A 23777-nucleotide genomic window follows, 5' to 3' on the forward strand; every position below is an offset into this window, starting at 1 on the left:
TACATACACACGTGATACGGAAGTGAATACCCACGCGTGATTCGAAGACAGCTGAGATAGATTATGGGTTATGTGATGTGTATGTAACTATTATTTTTAGCCGATTTCCACGAAAGTTCAATGTTTCTGGTACAAAAGCTTCCTAGAATCTGGTAATTTGCAAAAATATTTGGCAACTTCCAGCACGGGCCAGAATGTTCTTGATTGCGCATAGGCTAAGGACCAGTCCGATGAGCGTAAGAAAGGTTTACAACATCTCGAGGAGTGTGAAAAGGGTTCACAACATATCTCAAAGTTTTTTCACGGTAAGAACATTGACTGATGCGACCATGAGTTCGACAAGAGCTACGGGCACGAGATTCATTGCACGAACAATCCATTCAAGCACAGTGTGGAACTGTTCCAGAAAAGAAAGATCAGAAACCATTGTCGATAGAGGTCGCTATGAAAAGTTCGACAATTCGTCTGCTGAATCGAATGATTTGAATATAATCGACCAGCAGTATTTCAGCCGTATGTATGACGGCAATTCGGTTAAAGGCACCAGTTCTCATATACATACTAATAATGATATTTCTAAAGAGCTCAATGATTTTGGAGAGATTGATAGGCAGTATTTCAGTTCAACAGCTGACAAGAAGCATAACTTTATAGAGCATAAAAGCATAACAGGCAAACAAGATGATCAATCAGACAATGAAGTAACTAAGTATATAAATAGAACTCCAGTGAGTCACAGTGTCAGTTTTCAAGATGATGATTTTGATAACGAAATTGATCAACAATATTTTGGATCTGGGAACAAGTTTGAAGAAAATGCAGATATTTTGCAATCTGATTTGAGCAGGTCAACTACAAAAAAAGTCAAGAGAAGTATATTTATAGATACCTTGGTCAAAGAGGAAGATTTTTTCCAGGAGAAACTGGAAGATGATCTTGATAAATTGAAGAAAGAACTCATTAAAAAAGTTACAAAACTTTTGTCGAAAAAAGATGATCTTCCTTTTCAAAAAACAACAGAGTTTAAAGAGCAACCAGTAGCAGAGGAAGACCAGCATGGTAACTTTGATTATCTAAGTAAAGAGTCTCATCTAGACATTGACCTTGACCAAATGCCACCTAAAATATCAGATTTATTGTCCAAGAAGACACATGGGACATTTGAGGACCATAGCTTTCATGCTGGCACTGTTGCCTCAGGTAGTCTAGAAAACGAAGTGATGGAAGTTTTGAAATCACTGAAGAGAAAACGTCAGCCAATCAGAAAAGCTAGGTTACCAGCCACACAGAAAATCTACGGAACTCCCGACCCTAGCATTGCCAGCAGCATGATGCCATGCGCAGGGTGTGGCGCAACACTTCATTGTCATGATATCGCAAAACCTGGCTATCTTCCAAGTGAAAAATTCACATCCTTAAACCATCTTGAACTTGAGAGAACAATCTGCCAACGATGTTGGTTGCTGACTCGTTACCAGTTAGCCTTAGATGTCAAAGTAACACCAACAGATTTTGTTAAACTAATATCACAGATCAAAAGACGACGCGCTATGGTTATCTGCATGGTAGATTTGATGGATTTTCCTTGCAGTATTTTTCCAAATCTAAAAGAAATTATTGGTAATAACAAACAGACCATTATTGTTGGTAACAAACTAGACATCTTGCCGAAGGATTCCCCCAAGTATTTGGAGCACATCAAGACTAAAATAATCCAAGAATGTGTAGAAGCGGGCATAGCTCTTCTTCAAAATATCAGACATGTGGCGCTCATTAGTGCAAAGTCTGGGTTTGGTGTTGAGGACTTAATAACCCAGATGCAACAAATCTGGAGATACAAAGGCGATGTCTACCTGGTTGGTTGTACTAATGTTGGCAAATCAACTCTTTTTAACCGCTTACTTGAATCAGATTACTGCAAGACTAAAGTATCCAATATACTTCACAAGGCCACCATATCCCTGTGGCCGGGAACCACACTGAATTTATTAAAGTTTCCCATCCTGAGCCCAACACTTTTCAGAATGACTAAGAGACGAGAGAGACTGAAAGCTGAGGTGCTGGAAACAAACAGAAAGTTGTTGGATATGAGGTTTACTCATAAGATAGACAGAGCATTTGATCACTCTGCCTATGTAAGAGGTTAGTTTTTATTCACTATTAGATATATACATATATATAACTATATACACATTAGAAATGACATCATAGTACCAAGTAGAAATGACATGCTAGTACCAAGTAGAAATGACATCATAGTACCAAGTAGATATTACATCATAGTACCAAGTAGAAATGACATCCTACTACCAAGTAGAAATGACATCATAGTACCAAGTAGATATTACATCATAGTACCAAGTAGAAATGACATCCTACTACCAAGTAGAAATGACATCATAGTACCAAGTAGATATTACATCATAGTACCAAGTAGAAATGACATCCTACTACTAAGTAGAAATGACATCATAGTACCAAGTAGATATTACATCATAGTACCAAGTAGAAATGACATCCTACTACCAAGTAGAAATGACATCATAGTACCAAGTAGAAATTACATCATAGTACCAAGTAGATATTACATCATAGTACCAAGTAGATATTACATCATAGTACCAAGTAGAAATGACATCATAGTACCAAGTAGATATTACATCATAGTACCAAGTAGAAATGACATCATAGTACCAAGTAGAAATTACATCATAGTACCAAGTAGATATTACATCATAGTACCAAGTAGATATTACATCATAGTACCAAGTAGAAATTACATCATAGTACCAAGTAGATATTACATCATAGTACCAAGTAGATATTACATCATAGTACCAAGTAGATATTACATCATAGTACCAAGTAGATATTACATCATAGTACCAAGTAGATATTACATCATAGTACCAAGTAGATATTACATCATAGTACCAAGTAGAAATGACATCATAGTACCAAGTAGATATTACATCATAGTACCAAGTAGATATTACATCATAGTACCAAGTAGATATTACATCATAGTACCAAGTAGATATTACATCATAGTACCAAGTAGATATTACATCATAGTACCAAGTAGAAATGACATCATAGTACCAAGTAGATATTACATCATAGTACCAAGTAGATATTACATCATAGTACCAAGTAGATATTACATCATAGTACCAAGTAGATATTACATCATAGTACCAAGTAGATATTACATCATAGTACCAAGTAGAAATGACATCATAGTACCAAGTAGATATTACATCATAGTACCAAGTAGAAATTACATCATAGTACCAAGTAGATATTACATCATAGTACCAAGTAGATATTACATCATAGTACCAAGTAGATATTACATCATAGTACCAAGTAGAAATGACATCATAGTACCAAGTAGATATTACATCATAGTACCAAGTAGATATTACATCATAGTACCAAGTAGATATTACATCATAGTACCAAGTAGATATTACATCATAGTACCAAGTAGATATTACATCATAGTACCAAGTAGATATTACATCATAGTACCAAGTAGATATTACATCATAGTACCAAGTAGATATTACATCATAGTACCAAGTAGAAATGACATCATAGTACCAAGTAGATATTATCGGGTACATCATAGTACCAAGTAGAAATGACATCATAGTACCAAGTAGAAATGACATCATAGTACCAAGTAGATATCACCTCATAGTACCAAGTAGATATTACATCATAGTACCAAGTAGAAATGTCATCATAGTATTGAATATAAATGGCAACATAGTACCAAGTAGAAATGACATCATAGTATTGAATATAAATGACAACATAGTACCAAGTAGAAATGACATCATAGTATCAAATAGAAATGACATAGTACCAAGTAGAATTGATATCATTGATTACCTATCTATACTGTGACTTTAGTTTTCATTATTAATAGTGCTTGTTCATAACAGTGATTTTCAGACTGTTGCCATGTGTTCATTATTGATTCTCTGCATATTTTATTATACTCACTCCATGTGTAAATTGTTTTCTATAGGAACAGTAGGACAGACATTTAAAACCAAAGATAAGGGTGAATTAAATTACTCTGTGAATGCCAATCCATTTCTGGCTCATCCAGGGGAACAAAAGCAAGGGAAAGAAAAAGAATGGGTTAGTTCTGAAATGCCAGTCTTACCACATCCAAATGAACTCAGACAAGCTAAATGGTTTTATGATACTCCAGGAGTAATCAATAAAAATCAGGTATTGGTAATATGTATATTTATCTAAGGATGGTTGATTGATAACCAAAACATCTGGATACCAAGATTGATAACTAAATCACCTGGATATCAAGATTGATAACCAAAACATCTGGATACCAAGATTGATAACCAAATCACCTAGATACCAAGATTGATAACCAAATCACCTGGATATCAATATTGATAACCAAATCACCTGGATACCAAGATTGATAACCAAATCACCTGGATATTAATATTGATAACAAAAACATCTGGATACCAAGATTGATAACTAAATCACCTGGATATCAAGATTGATAATCAAAACATCTGGATACCAAGATTGATAACCAAATCACCTGGATATCAAGATTGATAACTAAATCACTTGGATATCAAGATTGATAACCAAATACTTTGGACACCAAGATTGATAACCAAATCACCTGGATATCAATATTGATAACTAAAACATCTGGATACCAAGATTGATAACCAAATCACCTGGATATCAATATTGATAACCAAATCACCTGGATATCAATATTGATAACCAAATCACCTGGATACCAAGATTGATAACCAAATCACCTGGATATCAATATTAATAACTAAAACATCTGGATACCAAGATTGATAACCAAATCACCTGGATATCAATATTGATAACCAAATCACCTGGATATCAATATTGATAACCAAATCACCTGGATACCAAGATTGATAACCAAATCACCTGGATATCAATGTTGATAACCAAAACATCTGGATACCAAGATTGATAACTAAATCACCTGGATATCAAGATTGATAACCAAATCACCTGGATATCAATATTGATAACCAAATCACCTGGATATCAAGATTGATAACTAAATCACTTGGATATCAATATTGATAACCAAAACATCTGGATACCAAGATTGATAACCAAATCACCTAGATACCAAGATTGATAACCAAATCACCTGGATATCAATATTGATAACCAAATCACCTGGATGCCAAGATTGATAACCAAATCACCTAGATATTAATATTGAAAACAAAAACATCTGGATACCAAGATTGATAACTAAATCACCTGGATATCAAGATTGATAATCAAAACATCTGGATACCAAGATTGATAACCAAACCACCTGGATATCAATATTGATAACTAAAACATCTGGATACCAAGATTGATAACTAAATCACCTGGATATCAATATTGATAACCAAATCACCTGGATATCAATATTGATAACCAAATCACCTGGATATCAAGATTGATAACCAAATCACCTGGATATCAATATTGATAACTAAAACATCTGGAAACCAAGATTGATAACCAAATCACCTGGATATCAATATTGATAACCAAATCACCTGGATACCAAGATTGATAACCAAATCACCTGGATATCAATGTTGATAACCAAAACATCTGGATATCAAGACTGATAACTAAATCACCTTGATATCAAGATTGATAACCAAATCACCTGGATATCAATATTGATAACCAAATCACCTGGATACCAAGATTGATAACCAAATCACCTGGATATCAATGTTGATAACCAAAACATCTGGATACGAAGATTGATAACCAAAACATCTGGATACCAAGATTGATAACCCAAATCACCTGGATACCAAGATTGATAACTAAATCACTTTGATATCAAGATTGATAACCAAATACTCTGGATATCAAGATTGATAACCAAATCACCTTGATATCAAGATTGATAACTAAATACACTGGATATCAAGATTGATAACTAAATCACTTGGATATCAAGATTGATAACCAAATACTCTGGATATCATGATTGATAACCAAATACCGGTACTCTGGATATCAAGATTGATTACTAAATACACTGAATATGAAGATTGATAACTAAATCACTTGGATATCAAGATTGATAACCAAATACTCTCGATATCAAGATTGATAACCAAATACTCTGGATATCATGATTGATAACCAAATACCGGTACTCTGGATATCAAGATTGATAACCAAATACTCTGGATATCAAGATTGATAACTAAATCACTTGGATATCAAGATTGATAACCAAATACTCTGGATATCATGATTGATAACCAAATACCGGTACTCTGGATATCAAGATTGATAACTAAATACACTGGATATCAAGATTGATAACTAAATCACTTGGATATCAAGATTGATAACTAAATCACTTGGATATCAAGATTGATAACTAAATCACTTGGATATCAAAATTGATAACCAAATACTCTGGATATCAAGATTGATAACTAAATACACTGGATAGCAAGATTGATAACTAAATCACTTGGATATCAAGATTGATAACCAAATACTCTGGATATCAAGATTGATAACTAAATACACTGGATATCAAGATTGATAACTAAATCACTTGGATATCAAGATTGATAACCAAATACTCTGGATATCAAGATTGATAACTAAATACACTGGATATCAAGATTGATAACTAAATCACTCGGATATCAAAATTGATAATTTAATTTGAAAATCATTATCTATGTTTATCAGTAGCACATTGATCTGATGAATTATGTCAATGCATGATTCCTATTTTCATTGATTCTGTTTTCCACTCATCTTTTAGGCATAATTGGAGATCTTCTAGAATCTGTAGTTTATTTTTGAGTCAATTTTTTATTGTCTTATGAAGGTACAATTTATTACAGATTTTAACAAAGCTCACGTCAGACGAATTGAAACTAGTTTTACCATCAAGAGTGTTAACTCCACAAACTATACGACTAAAGCCTTCACAAAGTTTTCTATTAGCTGGATTAGGACGACTTGACTATTTGCAGGTAGGCAACACATTAGTTGCATTATACACAAATGTATGCAAGAACTTACATATATTTTGTGCATATTATTGATGGTTATCTATAAGAATGCAAAAAGCGTATCTACAACTTTGTCCAATGACAATCTAATGATTCGTCCCTGGTATTTCCACACCTCATATGCAAATGAGGTCTGAGAGCAAACGAAGTAGTCCCTTCAGGAGTTTTTCAAAACATAGCAAAAATGAACAATATTTAGAAATACAATATTTTTCTCTTGGGGTACATGAATATAATTGCCAAGTGAAGTGAAATTTGAACAAAAGTATTTTTAGGCAGTCACTTTTTTTACTAAAACTAATTTGCATATCACCCATGCAATAATGTTTTCAGTATTTTCACCGTTGATATGCAAATGAACATGGTATTTCCATTGGCAACCAAACTATTTTTATTTTGTAAACTGGTTCAAATCGTTAGGCAACATTTTTGGCATATTAGGTGTACATCTCATGGAATACTACGATTGGGAGAACTTAATGTTTGTTGACCACCTGGAAACTGAGTTTTATACCCTGAAGGGCTCTCAGAAGATCCATTGCAGTAAAATCAGCAATTGCTATGGAGTCGCAACCATGAACATTGAGGTACCAGGAGGTTTCTGCTGGTGACGTTGCAACATTACTCAGTTTCAAATAAAGATCACCAACGCCAAATAAGCAACATTTTAACCGGCCAGGACTCATTCTATCCACATCCAGCAAGCATCATTACAAACAAAGTTGTAGCGTGCAGCTCAGCGACGACCACTGTCGATGATAGTCATCCTATCAGTGGAGTACCGCAGTTGCATGGCATGTTTGTCAATACACAAGTTTGTGGAGGAACTTTTAACTTCAACATAAACTAGTGTGTATCGTATTCATCCTGTTCAAGTTCTGGTTCTGTCGTGGCCACAACTAAACATCCACAAGTTATTTATTCGGACAGCGACTCAGTTTGTTATACGTTCATTCTTTAATATGAAATAATCAAATATGGAACATATGTAATAATGACAGAACCCACCACGTGGCTTTCGTTGCATATGGAAGTTATTTTCACTCGTGATGTGTATCCTGCTGTACTTTCACTCACTTCGTTCGTGAGAGTATGGCCACAGGATACACCGCATCACACAGCTCAGGGAGGTTGTGGGGTTCTGTCATGATATTATATAACAAATAATAGTTCAGGATGGATACAAAGCAGATTGGGTGTTATGTGTTTCTCATGTTGGTGATTAATTCTTTAATCTGAGTAAAACATAAACTAATTGTTATAGTCAACCAGAAAAAAAATGCTCTTAAATTAACTTGGTTGAGATTTTACACAAACTGAAAAGATTATTTGTCATACATTATTGCAATATGTACCAGGTACAAGGATCTCAACAGTCCAATGGGAATGCTAGTTGCTCATGAATATTAATGAGCTAATAATGGGTATCATGTGGTACTACTAATAGAATCAGAAATTTTCCCTAGGGGTAGGGATAGCAATTACCAATTTTTAAATGATGAAACAAGTTTTGACATCATTCAAGATGATAACAGTTGAAATGTATTTTACCCACTCACGCAATAAACACTGTCTTTGTGTTTCGAAAAAGTAAACAGAATAGGATCTCTAATGTCAACATGAAATATTTGACTTTTAGCTTTCAAATTAAGGACTTAGTGTATTGTCAGAAACAATGAGGTGCTAATTTCACAAAATAGACTATGTTGTTTATAACCTTGTGGTAGTCGTTGATTTTGAGTGCAGGTCAGGGCGAACCACTACTGATCAGCGTGACAAGCTATCGGCGAGTAAAGATTGAAATGAATAAATTAGAAAGTATCATAGGAATTTTAATATGGTGGCAATGATTTCAGAAATTTTAGAGTGGGAAGTTCAGGTCAAAAATAAACTTCAACTGATTTAGGGTGGGGATTCTATTCTACTTACTGTATTTTATTTTTTTATTTAGGGTGGGGATTCTATTCTACTTACTGTATTTTATTTTTTATTTAGGGTGGGGATTCTATTCTACTTACTGTATTTTATTTTTTATTTAGAGTGGGGATTCTGTTCTACTTACTGTATTTTATTTTTTATTTAGAGTGGGGATTCTATTCTACTTACTGTATTTTATTTTTTATTTAGGGTGGGGATTCTATTCTACTTACTGTATTTTATTTTTTATTTAGGGTGGGGATTCTATTCTACTTACTGTATTTTATTTTTTATTTAGAGTGGGGATTCTATTCTACTTACTGTATTTTATTTTTTATTTAGGGTGGGGATTCTATTCTACTTACTGTATTTTATTTTTTATTTAGAGTGGGGATTCTATTCTACTTACTGTATTTTATTTTTTATTTAGGGTGGGGATTCTGTTCTACTTACTGTATTTTATTTTTTTATTTAGAGTGGGGATTTTATTCTACTCACTGTATTTTATTTTTGATTTAGGGTGGGGCTTCTATTTTACTTACTGTATTTTATTTTTGATTTAAGGTTGGGATTCTGTTCTACTTACTGTATTTTATTTTTTATTTAGGGTGGGGATTCTATTCTACTTACTGTATTTTATTTTTGATTTAGGGTGGGTATTCTATTCTACTTACTGTATTTTATTTTTGATTAGGGTGGGGATTCTACTTACTGTATTTTATTTTTTTATTTAGGGTGGGGATTCTATTCTATTTACTGTATTTTATTTTTTATTTAGGGTGGGGATTCTGTTCTACTTACTGTATTTTATTTTTGATTAGGGTGGGGATTCTATTCTACTTACTGTATTTTATTTTTTTATTTAGGGTGGGGATTCTATTCTACTGACAGTTTTTGCATCACATCATCTGCCAGTGTATGTCATGGAAACTCTGGATGCTGAGATAAAGTACAAAGAGAATAATGAAAGCTTTTTTAAGGTTTGTTTTATTAAAGTTATGCATTTATGACACAGACTCAAAGGATAGTATTCAACATTATTTATTCTTTGGCAAAAACAGGGGGGTACACTGTGAACAAAAACTCAACAACAAATAGAAACAGGGTTAAAGTAACCTGTTCAGGTGGCTCCACGGTGGACCCCAGAAAAGCATGAAAAACAATTAGATAAAATAGTACACTATAAAATGAACAAGAATTAAATACTGAAATCTGCAACTAATTAAGGCAGCGAGGGCTGCATGAAGTTAAACGTGGACACAGCGGGGGCTGAGACTACTCAGGTTAGACATTAATGCAGCGAGGGCTGCAGTATGGTTAGGCAGCGAGGCAGGGGCTGTGCCTACTAAGTAAGATGTTGACACAGCGAGGGCTGCATGAACATGTAAATGTGTTAAACAGATGAATTTACAGAGGTAAAAGTCTTCAAGTAACAATATAAAATACAATAAAATATTACAAAAAATTTGTCTCGAACTACAATGTTGGGGGATATGAGCATCTTGTGAAGTCCCCAAAAAGATGTAATTATTAAATTACAGAATGCCCCCAAGATAAAAGAGAAATGGAACAAACAATAAAAGATACAAGTTAACCTACAGCGAAACACAGTAATGAAAACTATTGAACTATTGCGCATTGTTAACTAAAGCTAATTGAGCAGCACATACTGACTCTTTCGCTACACGAATATAGCGAGTGTAACTACCTGAACGCCAGCGACCTAATGTTTTAATCAGATGATCTTGCACTCCTACACTTGCTGCGGTAGTGGCAGCTCCTATTCTGAAAGAATGTCCTGAATATTTAGAGGAATCGACACCAACAGCATCAAGAAGTAACCGCAAATAATGCAAAAAGCGAGAACGAGACAAAGGTTGACAGTCTTCAAAAATGAATAATAGATCCTGAAACCCAAGGATGACTAATACGACGTACATGTAAATATTTTAGCAAAGCTTTAACAGGACAACAAGTATCGTTGCTAGCAAAAGTAATAGTACTACCTTTACGAAAGGGGTCTGTCTTTGACATTTTAAGAGTCAAAAAGGCTTTGCTAGTACCTTGAAATTTAACATCCTCCACACATAAATGAATCTGATGATCAAAGTTAGCAGTGTCAATCACAAATTCCCCACAATGGAGAAAACCAAAAAAAGCGACTAAAACTACATCCGAGAGCATTACATCTGTGAAAGGGGTAAAAATACCCTCATTTAACTTGGCCGTTAACTGAACTACCATGTTAGCTGTAATAGGAAGTCTTGTATTCACATGTTGACCTTGAACCTGTTTGACAGCCTTACAAAATAAATTCAGCCTTTCTAAAAGCCCACCACTAGCTGACCTCAATAGGTTCGGAAGCCTTGCTTCCAAATACATAAATCTAATTCCAGCCAAATATAGCTGGATAGTAGTTGCACTTAAATTTAAATGTATATGACAATGAGTGACAACAAGTTTTCTGAAACAGCTGGTAAACAAAAACATGGACTAGCATAAGTCAAAAACCTGGAAAACTGCATGTATCCACTACGATAAGTCTGTCTAGTTTTATTCGTAACTGTTGAAATCCATAAGCAGTTGAAATCTGAGGCTATATCGTGATTACCCTGCAAAATGGAGGACACTGAGTCTTGTGTTTCTCTGCTGCGGATGTCAAACGGTGAAACCTGTGAAACTGAAAACAAGATAATGAGTCTATTTCGTTCTTAACTCCGGGGAGATGACGGGCTAAAACAGTAAAATTAAGCTCAATAGCTGTTAATGTTAACCGCCACATGAGCTTATTCAGAATCTGACAACGAGAGGATGCTCGCTTGTTCCTGATGATGTGGACTGCAGCAAGGTTGTCACAATTGAAACAAATGCGTTGGGTAGATCAATTGCAACCCCAAAGCATTGCCGCCACCACAAGGATACAATTCTAAAAGAGCCATTGAAAACTCATCTTGCTGCTTCAGATCCAACTCCGTAGGCCACTTGTCGCAAAACCAATGACCTTGATAAAAACCTCCAAAACCCACTATGGAAGAAGCATCGGTGAAAATTTCTATATCCGAAGCGTAGGTCACAGAGCTGTGAAGAAAGAAATGTATTCCATCCCAGGCTTCTAAGAATCCACCCCACATAGACAATTCCATTCTGGAATCATGGTTCAGTGCCACATGGAAATGAAGTTTGGAAACTGAAGCTGCTAACAACAACAAATGGGAAAGAAATGACCTGCCTGGCACAATAACCCTAGCAGCGAGATTAAGATGTCCTAACAAAGATAATAGATCTCGTTTTGAAACGGATTTCTTTAATGAAACATGAACAATTTTTTCAATAATCTGAGCCTTCTTATTGGCTGACAAAATTGCCAACATATCCCGAGCATTGAGCAAAATACTGAGATATTCCAATTCTTGAGTGGGACCCACAGTTTTATGCTCAGATCAAGGAATCTGAAGAGAATTGAAAATCAAGGACATAACTGCCAACTTGAATGCATAGCAGTCTCTTGATTAGAATCTATAGTCAAAAAGTCATCTAACAAATGCAGAATGAACGGAACACCATACTTATGCTTGGCAATCCAGCAAATTGCAACAAACAACATGTCAAAAATCTTAGGACTGGAACGGCTGCCAAAAACTAGTCTAACAAAGAAATAATAGCAGCCATCCCATTTGATACCATGCAAATTCCAAACAGATGAATGCAAAGGGATCTGTTTGAAAGCATCCATAATATCAAACTTGCACATATATGAATTATTTATTACCAACATGTTTCAATTCTTGCATCGCATCGTCAACAGTTATGTAGAAAGTAAATAAGAGTCTTTATCAATTAGTTCATTGAGACTTGGAATGTCTGATTTATCATGCGATGCCAACAAGTCGACTATAAGTCTTTTTTTCCCTGAATATTTACCCACAGCTATCCCTAGTGGGTTTATACGGTATACCTGATAAGGGGGTTTTAGAAAAGGACCAATGAGGTAACCTTTTCTAACTTCTGCTTGAATAAGATCTTTAACAACTAGTGGATTATTTCTGGCAGACAAATTATTATTACACTCAAAAGATACAGTAGGTGGATTATCTACGTCAGTTAAGAAACCCTCTCTGAGGCCAGTGCACAAATTTGAAACAAAGTTATTGTCCGGATGTCCAGTTAAATCACGTTCTAACAAGTCCACATTAATTGGTGTACTTGGTGTTGATATAGTCACTGTTTAGCAGGGCTCTTGGTAGAAACTTGTGACTTCATACATCTGCTGACGGGGTGCTGGTTGCTTTTGCATGCAGAGCAAACATGAGATAAAGGACAAGCAGCCCTTGAACAACCTTTATCCCCAACCTTTATTATAAATTTCTCATCCCTGCCAGAAATGTCTGGGTCTACCTCTAATGTCGCTGGAATTAAACTGAGGCTGATATTCGCGTCCCCGCTGCACATGATTGAATTGCTTACAAGGGCAAAAATCCACAGAGTGAAGTGTACTGCTGCAGATGACACATGAAGCAGCTATTCGGCCTGCGGTGACTCTGATGAAAATGTCATTGTCTCTGACTGATCAGTCTACTTTACTAGTAACCTTTTTGTACTGGAGGTATGTGGCAGCCTTAGTCGTAAACTGAACATGATAATCATAGAAAATTCCACCACTGAAACTATTGGCCATATCAACAATATCAGCTTCATAGAAGTCTAACTATTACCTTCTGCCAGGATAGACATCGCACATGACTGCCTTGTACCTTCCAAAGGCAACTAAAAGCTCATTCAAAGTTAAGGACTTATTTATCCGTACGTCAGGGTTGCCTTTAATGTGAATTTCATTACCCGACAAATCCATGATGGTACGACTTTCAGAGACTTCATGTGCCGGAATTAGTAAACCTGCAAGGTTAATATATTTACCTTCAACAATAGCTTTTCTCATCGATGGAAACACAGAGACTATCTTCGGTAAATCATGAGACACAACACCAAACCTCTGTCTTTCATTTGTACCATCAACGTCGTTACCATAAAAGGCAATAAGCGGAGAAGCTGTTGTTTCCACTCCAGCAATTCGCTGATCAGTGTGAGATATGGTTCCCAAGGAATGCCGAGACTGTATGTTGGCCTGTCCACTACAGTTTCCTGCAACTCTGAAATTGACTGTCGCAATGCTTGTATTTCACGATGAACTCCCGCTTGATTGGAGAAATGTTATTATTAATTCGTAACAGCCTCTCCCCCATCTCGCAAAGATGGTAATAATACGCAGTCATTTTGAACAAGTTCAACGTTTTCTGTCCTGGCGTCCACATCTATGGCAGTAGATTGGACAGGATTTTCGACTTTATTCAGTTCATAAATCTGTAACAGACTTCTTCTATTCATAGTCAGCGGTAATTTGACTCCAATTTGTAGCAGTTTTTCTCGCAAAACTGTAGTGGTCCAGTTTTTAGTATTATGGGAATCTAAGAATATATTGCTCGCGCTGATGCGCGTGCAGATCTTGAAAATTGTACAGTTTGACTGCAACTTGGTCTTGCATCGTCGTCTGGTACTATGTTGTCACTAACATTGCCAACCAAATCGTTAACGTGTAACCATTATTTCTTCGTCCATCTTGTCAAAAGGATTGAATTCACGTTGAATAAAGATGAATTAGCAATTAAATTTTGACGGTAAAAGACTAACAACTAACTGACTAACTTCGAAAAGTTAGTTCAAGATGGCGCCACAACAAACTACAATGAAAATATGTCAGCATCACATGACCATCTATTCTCGCGAAGAAGCAGTTAACGCGAGAAAGCATGAGATCTGCGTAACAAATACTGTTTAACACTTCGCATTAAACAATGCTGTTGATATAGGATTGCAATATAAGAGGTTCCATGCAATGTAATATTACCATACACAACAATTGAGCGTGTCAAATCGAGCGTGTTTGAAAGATACCTGAACTTTAAAATGTATTGTACTGTGTCATTATATATGGGTCCCATGCAACATATTGTTTTTTAGCACAAAAAATGAACACATGAAACCACCCTGTAACGTATATATGATGGTAGATAGGTCTTTTAAATAATTTTGAGAGTGCTCAAAGACCAGGATGGTTTTTTGAAATCCGTGTATTTGTGTTACTGTACTCCAACTACTGTTACAGGTACCAGTTTGTAGAGAAGATCGACCCGCCACGTTTCCACCATTAATACCAAAAGATATCACCATTACTGGTATAGGATGGAAGGAGAGCACTGCTGACGTCTTGTTTTCCTCTGCTGGTAAGTCAACCACATCAGTGATGTTTATAATTTCAAACACACAACAAAGCATATAATAATCCACATATACCAGAAATTGGATAAACTGTGAAATTTAGTCTTACACGGCTGGTCTCACTGTGCCACTACTGACCTGCCATTTCATTGGAATCCGTCACACAGAGAGAACCATGTGATATTGTGAATTGCATACTGACATACCATACTGACACATAAAGTCATCAGAAAGAAGCTTAATTTCTCAAGATGGCGACATATTTAACATCTTGTACTGTAATTTTTTACTCCCGTGTGCGAAGCACAAAAAGGGAGTCTTTGCAGTTAGTGTGTCTGTCTGTGTGTTTGTGTCTGTTCCACTGATATCTCAAGAACCATACATTGATTTTTGATGAAACTTGGTGCATAGATGCTCTGAGCCAATGCGCAGATTTGATTAGGTTTTGGTAAAAATCCATGCATATTAATTACCTAATTTGCATGATAATTAGCTGATTTTTAGCTGTTCCATGACTGTTCCACTGATATCTAAAGAACCATTTATTGGATTTTGATGAAACTTGGCACATAGATGCTCCAAACTGATGTGCAGATTTGATTAGTTTTGGGTAATTTGATAATTTTTAGGGTAATATCAGACCCCTAATTAGTTTTTGGGTAAATATTTGTGCATATTAATTACCTTATCAGCATAATTAGTTAATTTTCAGCTTTTTGCCTGATATCTCAAGTACTAATCATCATATTTCAATGAGACTTGCTACGAACATTGTAGATCTTCTAGGACTATGCAGAGACCTGATTAGTTTTAATTGGATATTAATTACCTAATTTGCATAATGTTCCACTGATATATAAAGAACCACGAATTGGATTTTAATGAAACTTTTAAAGAGAACTATGCAGAGACCCAATTAGTTTTTGGTAAATATTTATGCTTATTGATCATCACATTTGAATAAAATTTGGTACATAAATGCTCTAGGACAATAGACAGGCCTGATTAGTTACCTGATTTACATAATTAGTTTTCAGCTTTTCCATCAATACCTCATGTACAAGTAATTTTTAATGTGTCTTCAATACTCTCAGCACACGGGAGTTCTTTCTAACCTTTCTTCGATTGAGGTTTGCTTGACAAAACTGGCATCCTCTGGAGGCCCAAACTCAACCCGTGGCCATCTTTTTACCTCTGCTGTCAAATAAGTGATTGTACGTCTACTTTTTACTTTTTCGATTTCTTCTTGAAAACAACAAGCCTTGGTGTATTAGATTTATTCATTTTGTGATCTTCAATTCTATATTTTTGTAATTTTTGGTAAAAACTGCTAGTACATTCTCTCATTTGCAAGTCGTACAATGTCAATATGAAGTGTATATGCTATGCATTCAGTGTCCACATTTCGGCATTTATTAAAAATATAAATCTGATAAAATAGGCAGATAGTTATTGAAAAACATTTTATTTCTGTCAACCAATGGAAACTATTTCTAAGGATACAATAAATTTATTATTATAGCAATGACCCCCGGACACTCTTGGCCAAAGTGTCAGTCTTAATCTTTACCAACACAGTATAGGGATTATGTGAGATTTAGTGGTTTTCATAGAAACACCTACTTCTGCTGAGGTTACAATCTGTATAAAGACAGAAGATCACAAATCAAGTATACTGTAAAATCCTCTATTCTCACTGATATTTAATTTCACTATTTTGATGCTCTGAACATATTCACTGGGTTTAAATTTAGCAGGTGAGATTAAAACATTTACAGTATTTTATTGATTGCAGGCTGGGCGGCAGTTACCATAGCAAATGATGTACGTGTGAAATTGAAAGTCTACACGCCTAATGGTTGGGGATGTATACTGAGAGAACCGGCATTGCTTCCCTTTGCTGTTAACATGAGAGGAAAAAAGCAAAGACGTACAAACATTTCAAAGATGAAACATGCTTTTTATACAATAGATAAAAAGAAATTGATGAAGTTCTTCTGACATGGTGGCTGCTTTAATGTTGAATATTCCCATCATGCATTGTGTATATGTAATGAGCTTTGATTTAATTTCCTACTTTATTAAAAATAAAGTACATGATTGATAAATGAGTAATTTCAATTTTCTGTTCATGATCACTATTTTGAACTCTCATGTATATGACACACACACACACACACTCTGGGAGTTTCTGCAGTTATCCTGTGTGTGTATGTGCGTGTCTGTTCCACCAATATCTTGAGAACTGTCCATCAAATGTCAATGACATGGGTGCCCTGGAACTATTCAGACTTGATTAATATTTGTGTTCCACAGGTATCTTTAGTATCTAATTTAAATGAAACCTTGTATATATTATGTTCAGAATAATCTACGAAATGAAATGAAACCAGAACTTAATCTACCATGGAATAAAGGAATTCTGAACCTGTAAATCAAAATATGTATATATAAATGATCTACTTAGTATTGCCGATCCAAAGAGGCACATTACACTCACTCAATTTCCAGTAGAGAGCTGCTTGTTTGCATCAGTGTGGGAAAATTATCAAGACTGGTTCAGAGATCAAACAAGTGTCTTTGATTTTTTTTTTTTCTGTGCGAGTGTGGACATGCAGGAATCTTATTGAATAAATAAACATAAGAATAATTTTATTTCAGTACTGGAACTATCTAGGTATGGAAATACAAAGAGAAAACAAAAATAATAATAGTTATAAAAACAGTTATAAAATTGAAATTGTTATAAAAAAATAACGCATGGTGTAAAATCAGCTATAATTAACAATACTTACTACATTACTACAATGTAATAAATTTACAAATTCTCAATATATACAGATTTTTTTTGGAAGACATTGAGGGGGACATTGATGTCGTGTATGCAGCCAATGTTTTTAAATATTCACATATCCCTACTGAAGTACTATAAAAACGCTCTAATTTAGGCTTTAAGTATAAACATTGAACTGATGGTACATGTATGTGGTGTTAGTGACACTGGAAGAATCAAAACATCTTCTACTTGTAGATGTACACATAAAAATAATAACATTACTTATTCATTACTTCAATTTTATTGTGTAATTTGAGATGTGGCAATTATTTCTGTTTAATTTTATATTATTTTGACAAAATTATGAAAATGAATGCAGCTAAATGTTGGAGACAAAATTGGGCTGTGAATGTCCCAATTAGAGAGAGTCCATGATGCCTAAATTTTCCCTCCCTACATTAAAATTTGTCTCTCAATCATTTTACATCACATTATTTACATTCTTAACTTGTACACATTTAAAAAGTACAAAAATGAACCTAGACTGAAATGAACAGTTTTTGTATTAGAATCTCGACATGTACTGATTCTGCTGTTTTGAATTTTCAAATCGAGTTTTCTGTTCATCAATCTGTGTATGTAGAATCCTCGCAAGAAAGATACCAAGAATCTGAAAGGAACCGTAAAAATAGTTTAGTTAAATTTGCATAAATCTGAAATACACATAGAGGGGCAGCTCCAGCTAGCCCCCTTATTTATTAGCTGGACAAAGTGAGTATAACACCTACTGACTAGCACAGGGATCTAGCCAGCTCGTCGACGGTGGTCGGCCCCGACCGGCACTCAAAATTAGCGACCACCACGGAAATGCTTCCGACCAGGACTATTGTCATGTCAGATTGTTATTATAATTATGTACCGACTGACACGCATCCTGTCAGTCGTGGATTATAATTTGTAAACAATAGACCTAGTCGCACGATACGTAGTGGATAGTCAATTTTGTGAAATTAGCACCTCTTTGTTTGTAAGTAAATACTTTCTGCGATAGACACATTCTTTAGATTGAAAGCTCAAATTCTTTCAAAATCAATTTCACCCCGATATATGGTCAAAGTGCCTGTGGGTCAAAGCGGAGTTCACGATCTGACAGTTTACGCTACTCAAGAAAAAAATCAATGTGTTTATTGCATGATTTGGTAAAATACATTTGAACTGTTATCATCGCGATTCATGTAAATACTCTTCTTTCAAGACACATGCCGATCAACTAATATGTCACAAACATCATGGCGGGCTGTGTTTTTTACCGAAGCGATCAAGTGATCAAACTAAGTCAAATTTTACTTTTATTTCTTATCAAAAAAAACTTTTTTTGCTTGGCATCATGACTGAGTAAGAGGAATTATTGTTATAATCGGTGTATAACATCGCGAAGTAAGTTATGTCACGTCGTAATTTTGAAAGTTCAGAAGTTTTATTTGTTCGTTCATTACTGTGAATATATATATACGTTTTAGAAATTGATTGTACGAATAATAAATTACAACAATACTCCAAATAATTACCTGGTCGATTTTTTGAAAGAGAATGTATTTGGGGTAAATAAGATCGTAAAAATATTCCTGGCTGAAATGTTTCAAATGCATTATTATTGCAACAATAATTTATTTGTTTCTGTTTTTTAGTCTGCAGCATTCACATTTCGAATATATTTAATTTTTAAATTCAAACTCTTCTAAATTGTGAAACATGTCTTAATTCCAAAAATATTTGCGACTGCGACCGAACTCATTAATATTCATTGCTAATTAATATTCATATAGCTCATTAATATTCATGACCGACCAGCACTCAGCCTGACTAGCACCGTCCAACTACAGCAGGACCATCTTTGCTAGCCAAGGTCTAAGTTCTATTCGGCCAAGCCTCTAAACAGATCTTGGCAGAACGACCATCAAATTTGCGTATTCTAACAGCGTCACTTGCGGCTAATCACTGTCCAATCAATTTGCGTGATACAAATCCCTCTTTGGCGTTTCATTTTTAACAAAAGGGCGGCGCACATGAATTGTGATATTCTCGATATTTGTGATGATAAAATTGCGAAAGTTTTCGGTGTTGGTGCCCTCAAGCCTCATCAGGTACAGGCAATCGACGCAGTTTTCTGTGAGAAGGAAGTGGAATTAGCCTATGCGATCCCGCACGGTATCGTGTAGAGGCCTATAGGTCGAAGACACGGGGCCGTCCACTACAAAACGATGAGCACCATCCACTACAGCACGACGACCACCGTCCACTACAGCCCGACGACCACCGTCCACTACAGCCCGACGAGCACCGTCCACTACAGCCCGACGAGCACCGTCCACTACAGCCCGACGAGCACCGTCCACTACAGCACGACGACCACAGTCCACTACAGCACAACGAGTACCGTCCACTACAGCCCGACGAGCACCGTCCACTACAGCCCGACGAGCAGGGTCCACTACAGCCCGACGAGCAGGGTCCACTACAGCCCGACGAGCAGGGTCCACTACAGCCCGACGAGCACCGTCCACTACAGCCCGACGAGCACCGTCCACTACAGCCCGACGAGCACCGTCCACTACAGCCCGACGAGCACCGTCCACTACAGCCCGACGGGCACCGTCCACTACAGCATGACGGGCACCGTCCACTACAGCCCAACGAGCACCGTCCACTACAGCATGACGGGCACCGTCCACTACAGCACGACGAGCACCATCCACTACAGCATGATGAGCACTGTCCACTACAGCCCGACGAGCACCGTCCACTACAGCCCGACGAGCAGGGTCCACTACAGCCCGACGAGCAGGGTCCACTACAGCCCGACGAGCAGGGTCCACTACAGCCCGACGAGTACCGTCCACTACAGCCCGACGAGCACCGTCCACTACAGCCCGACGAGCACCGTCCACTACAGCCCGACGAGCAGGGTCCACTACAGCCCGACGAGCAGGGTCCACTACAGCCCAACGAGCAGGGTCCACTACAGCCCGACGAGCACCATCCACTACAGCCCGACGAGCACCGTCCACTACAGCCCGACGAGCACCGTCCACTACAGCCCGACGAGCACCGTCCACTACAGCCTGACGAGCACCGTCCACTACAGCCCGACGAGCACCGTCCACTACAGCATGACGGGCACCGTCCACTACAGCCCAACGAGCACCGTCCACTACAGCATGACGGGCACCGTCCACTACAGCACGACGAGCACCATCCACTACAGCATGATGAGCACTGTCCACTACAGCACAACAAGCTCCGTCTACTATAGCAGGACTAGCACTGTCCACTACAGCACGACAAGCACTTTCTACTATAGCAGAACTAGCACTGTCTACTATAGCAGGACTAGCACCGTCCACTAGGGCACGACTAGCATCATCTACTATAGCAGGACTAGCACAGTCTCCTATAGCAGGACTAGCACAGTCTCCTATAGCAGGACTAGCACAGTCTCCTATAGCAGGACTAGCACAGTCTCCTATAGCAGGACTAGCACAGTCTCCTATAGCAGGACTAGCACAGTCTCCTATAGCAGGACTAGCACAGTCTCCTATAGCAGGACTAGCAATGTCTACTATAGCGGGACTAGCAATGTCTACTATAGCGGGACTAGCACCGTCTACTATAGCGGGACTAGCACCGTCTACTATAGCGGGACTAGCACCGTCTACTATAGCAGGACTAGCACCGTCTACTATAGCAGGACTAACACTATCTACTATAGCAGGACTAGCACAGTCTACTATAGCAGGACTAGCACCGTCTACTACAGCAGGACTAGCACAGTCTCCTATAGCAGGACTAGCACAGTCTACTATAGCAGGACTAGCACCGTCTACTATAGCAGGACTAGCACCGTCTACTATAGCAGGACTAGCACCGTCTACTATAGCAGGACTAGCACCGTCTACTATAGCAGGACTAGCACCGTCTACTATAGCAGGACTAGCAACATCTACTATAGCAGGACTAGCACAGTCTCCTATAGCGAGACTAGCACCGTCTACTATAGCAGGACTAGCACAGTCTCCTATAGCGAGACTAGCACCGTCTACTATAGCAGGACTAGCACCATCTACGATAGCAGGACTAGCACCATCTACGATAGCAGGACTAGCAACGTCCACTATAGCAGGACTAGCACAGTCTCCTATAGCGAGACTAGCACCGTCTACTATAGCAGGACTAGCACCATCTACGATAGCAGGACTAGCAACGTCCACTATAGCAGGACTACCACCATCTACTATTGCAGGACTAGCAACATCTACTATAGCTGGACTAGCAACTTCCACTATAGCAGACTAAAGCTACTTTTATCCTATCACTTATTCAGGATTGACTAACCTGTAATACAGCGATTCCAAGGCTAACACCACCAATCAGATAAAGATTACTGTTCACGAATTTCACCAGCTGACTAATACACCCAACTGTGTAGATACGGTCACTGACTTCAGCAGACTGTAACACAATATGTAATAATTAGTAACATCTCATATGCATAAGTAACCTGTCATCCTATCCAATTTATAAACACTACACCAGGTTTTGAAAAAAAGCAATTAATATTAATCCTATAAACTACATAATTTTAGACATTATAGAAATATTATTATTATATTATGTCTATGCATGTTATATGTATTCAAACACCTTATTCAATGTATATACATGCTGTATGTATTCAAACACCTTATTCAATGTATATACATGCTGTATGTATTCAAACACTCTATTCAATGTCTATACATGCTGTATGTATTCAAACACCCCATTCAATGTCTATGCATGCTGTATGTATTCAAACACCCGATTCAATGTCTATGCATGCTGTATGTATTCAAACACCCCATTCAATGTCTATGCATGCTGTATGTATTCAAACACCCTATTCAATGTCTATGCATGCTGTATGTATTCAAACACCCTATTCAATGTTTATACATGCTGTATGTAGCCAAACACTCTATTCAATGTCTATACATGCTGTATGTAGGCAAACACCCCATTCAATGTCTATACATCATGTATGTAACCAAACACCCCATTCAATGTCTATCACACCCCATTCAATGTCTATGCGTGCTGTATGTATTCAAACACCCCATTCAATGTCTATGCATGCTGTATGTATTCAAACAGCACATTCAATGTCTATGCATGCTGTATGTATTCAAACACCCCATTCAATGTCTATGCATGCTGTATGTATTCAAACAGCACATTCAATGTCTATGCATGCTGTATGTATTCAAACGCCCCATTCAATGTCAATACATGCTGTATGTATTCAAACACCCTATTCAATGTCAATACATGCTGTATGTATTCAAACACCCTATTCAATGTCAATACATGCTGTATGTATTCAAACACCCTATTCAATGTCTATGCATGCTGTATGTATTCAAACACCATATTCAATGTCTATGCATGTTGTATGTATCCCAAACACCCGATTCAATGTCTATACATGCTGTATGTATTCAAACACCCCATTCAATGTCTATGCATGCTGTATGTAGCCAAACACTCTATTCAATGTCTATGCATGCTGTATGTATTCAAACACCCCATTCAATGTTTATACATGCTGTATGTATAGTCAAACACTCTATTCAATGTCTATGCATGCTGTATGTATTCAAACACCT

General features: G+C 36.9%; 2 protein-coding genes across 2 annotated transcripts in view; one reads left to right on the forward strand and one right to left on the reverse strand.

Moving 5' to 3' along the window:
* Positions 1–32: 32 nt before the first annotated feature.
* Positions 33–17410, forward strand: LOC100375562 (nitric oxide-associated protein 1-like). The gene is made up of 6 exons (XM_002731829.4): positions 33–2142; positions 4040–4248; positions 6939–7070; positions 9893–10006; positions 15187–15304; positions 17095–17410. The coding sequence occupies exons 1-6, from the start codon at positions 195–197 to the stop codon at positions 17298–17300; spliced, it is 2727 nt and encodes a 908-aa protein (XP_002731875.3). The 5' UTR covers positions 33–194; the 3' UTR covers positions 17301–17410.
* Positions 16749–23777, reverse strand: part of LOC102810109 (tetraspanin-33-like) — a 130096-nt gene continuing 123067 nt past the window's right edge. Inside the window, exons 6-7 of the mRNA XM_085504138.1 lie at positions 22468–22584; positions 16749–18745 (exon numbers count right to left, since the gene is read on the reverse strand). Of these exons, the coding sequence (XP_085360264.1) occupies positions 18641–18745; positions 22468–22584 (222 nt within the window). The 3' untranslated portion in view covers positions 16749–18640. The remainder of the gene's footprint in view (positions 18746–22467; positions 22585–23777) is intronic.

The sequence above is a fragment of the Saccoglossus kowalevskii genome, chromosome 10, assembly GCF_978046115.1.
Source record: "Saccoglossus kowalevskii chromosome 10, keSacKowa6.1, whole genome shotgun sequence".
NCBI classification, from domain to species: domain Eukaryota; kingdom Metazoa; phylum Hemichordata; class Enteropneusta; family Harrimaniidae; genus Saccoglossus; species Saccoglossus kowalevskii.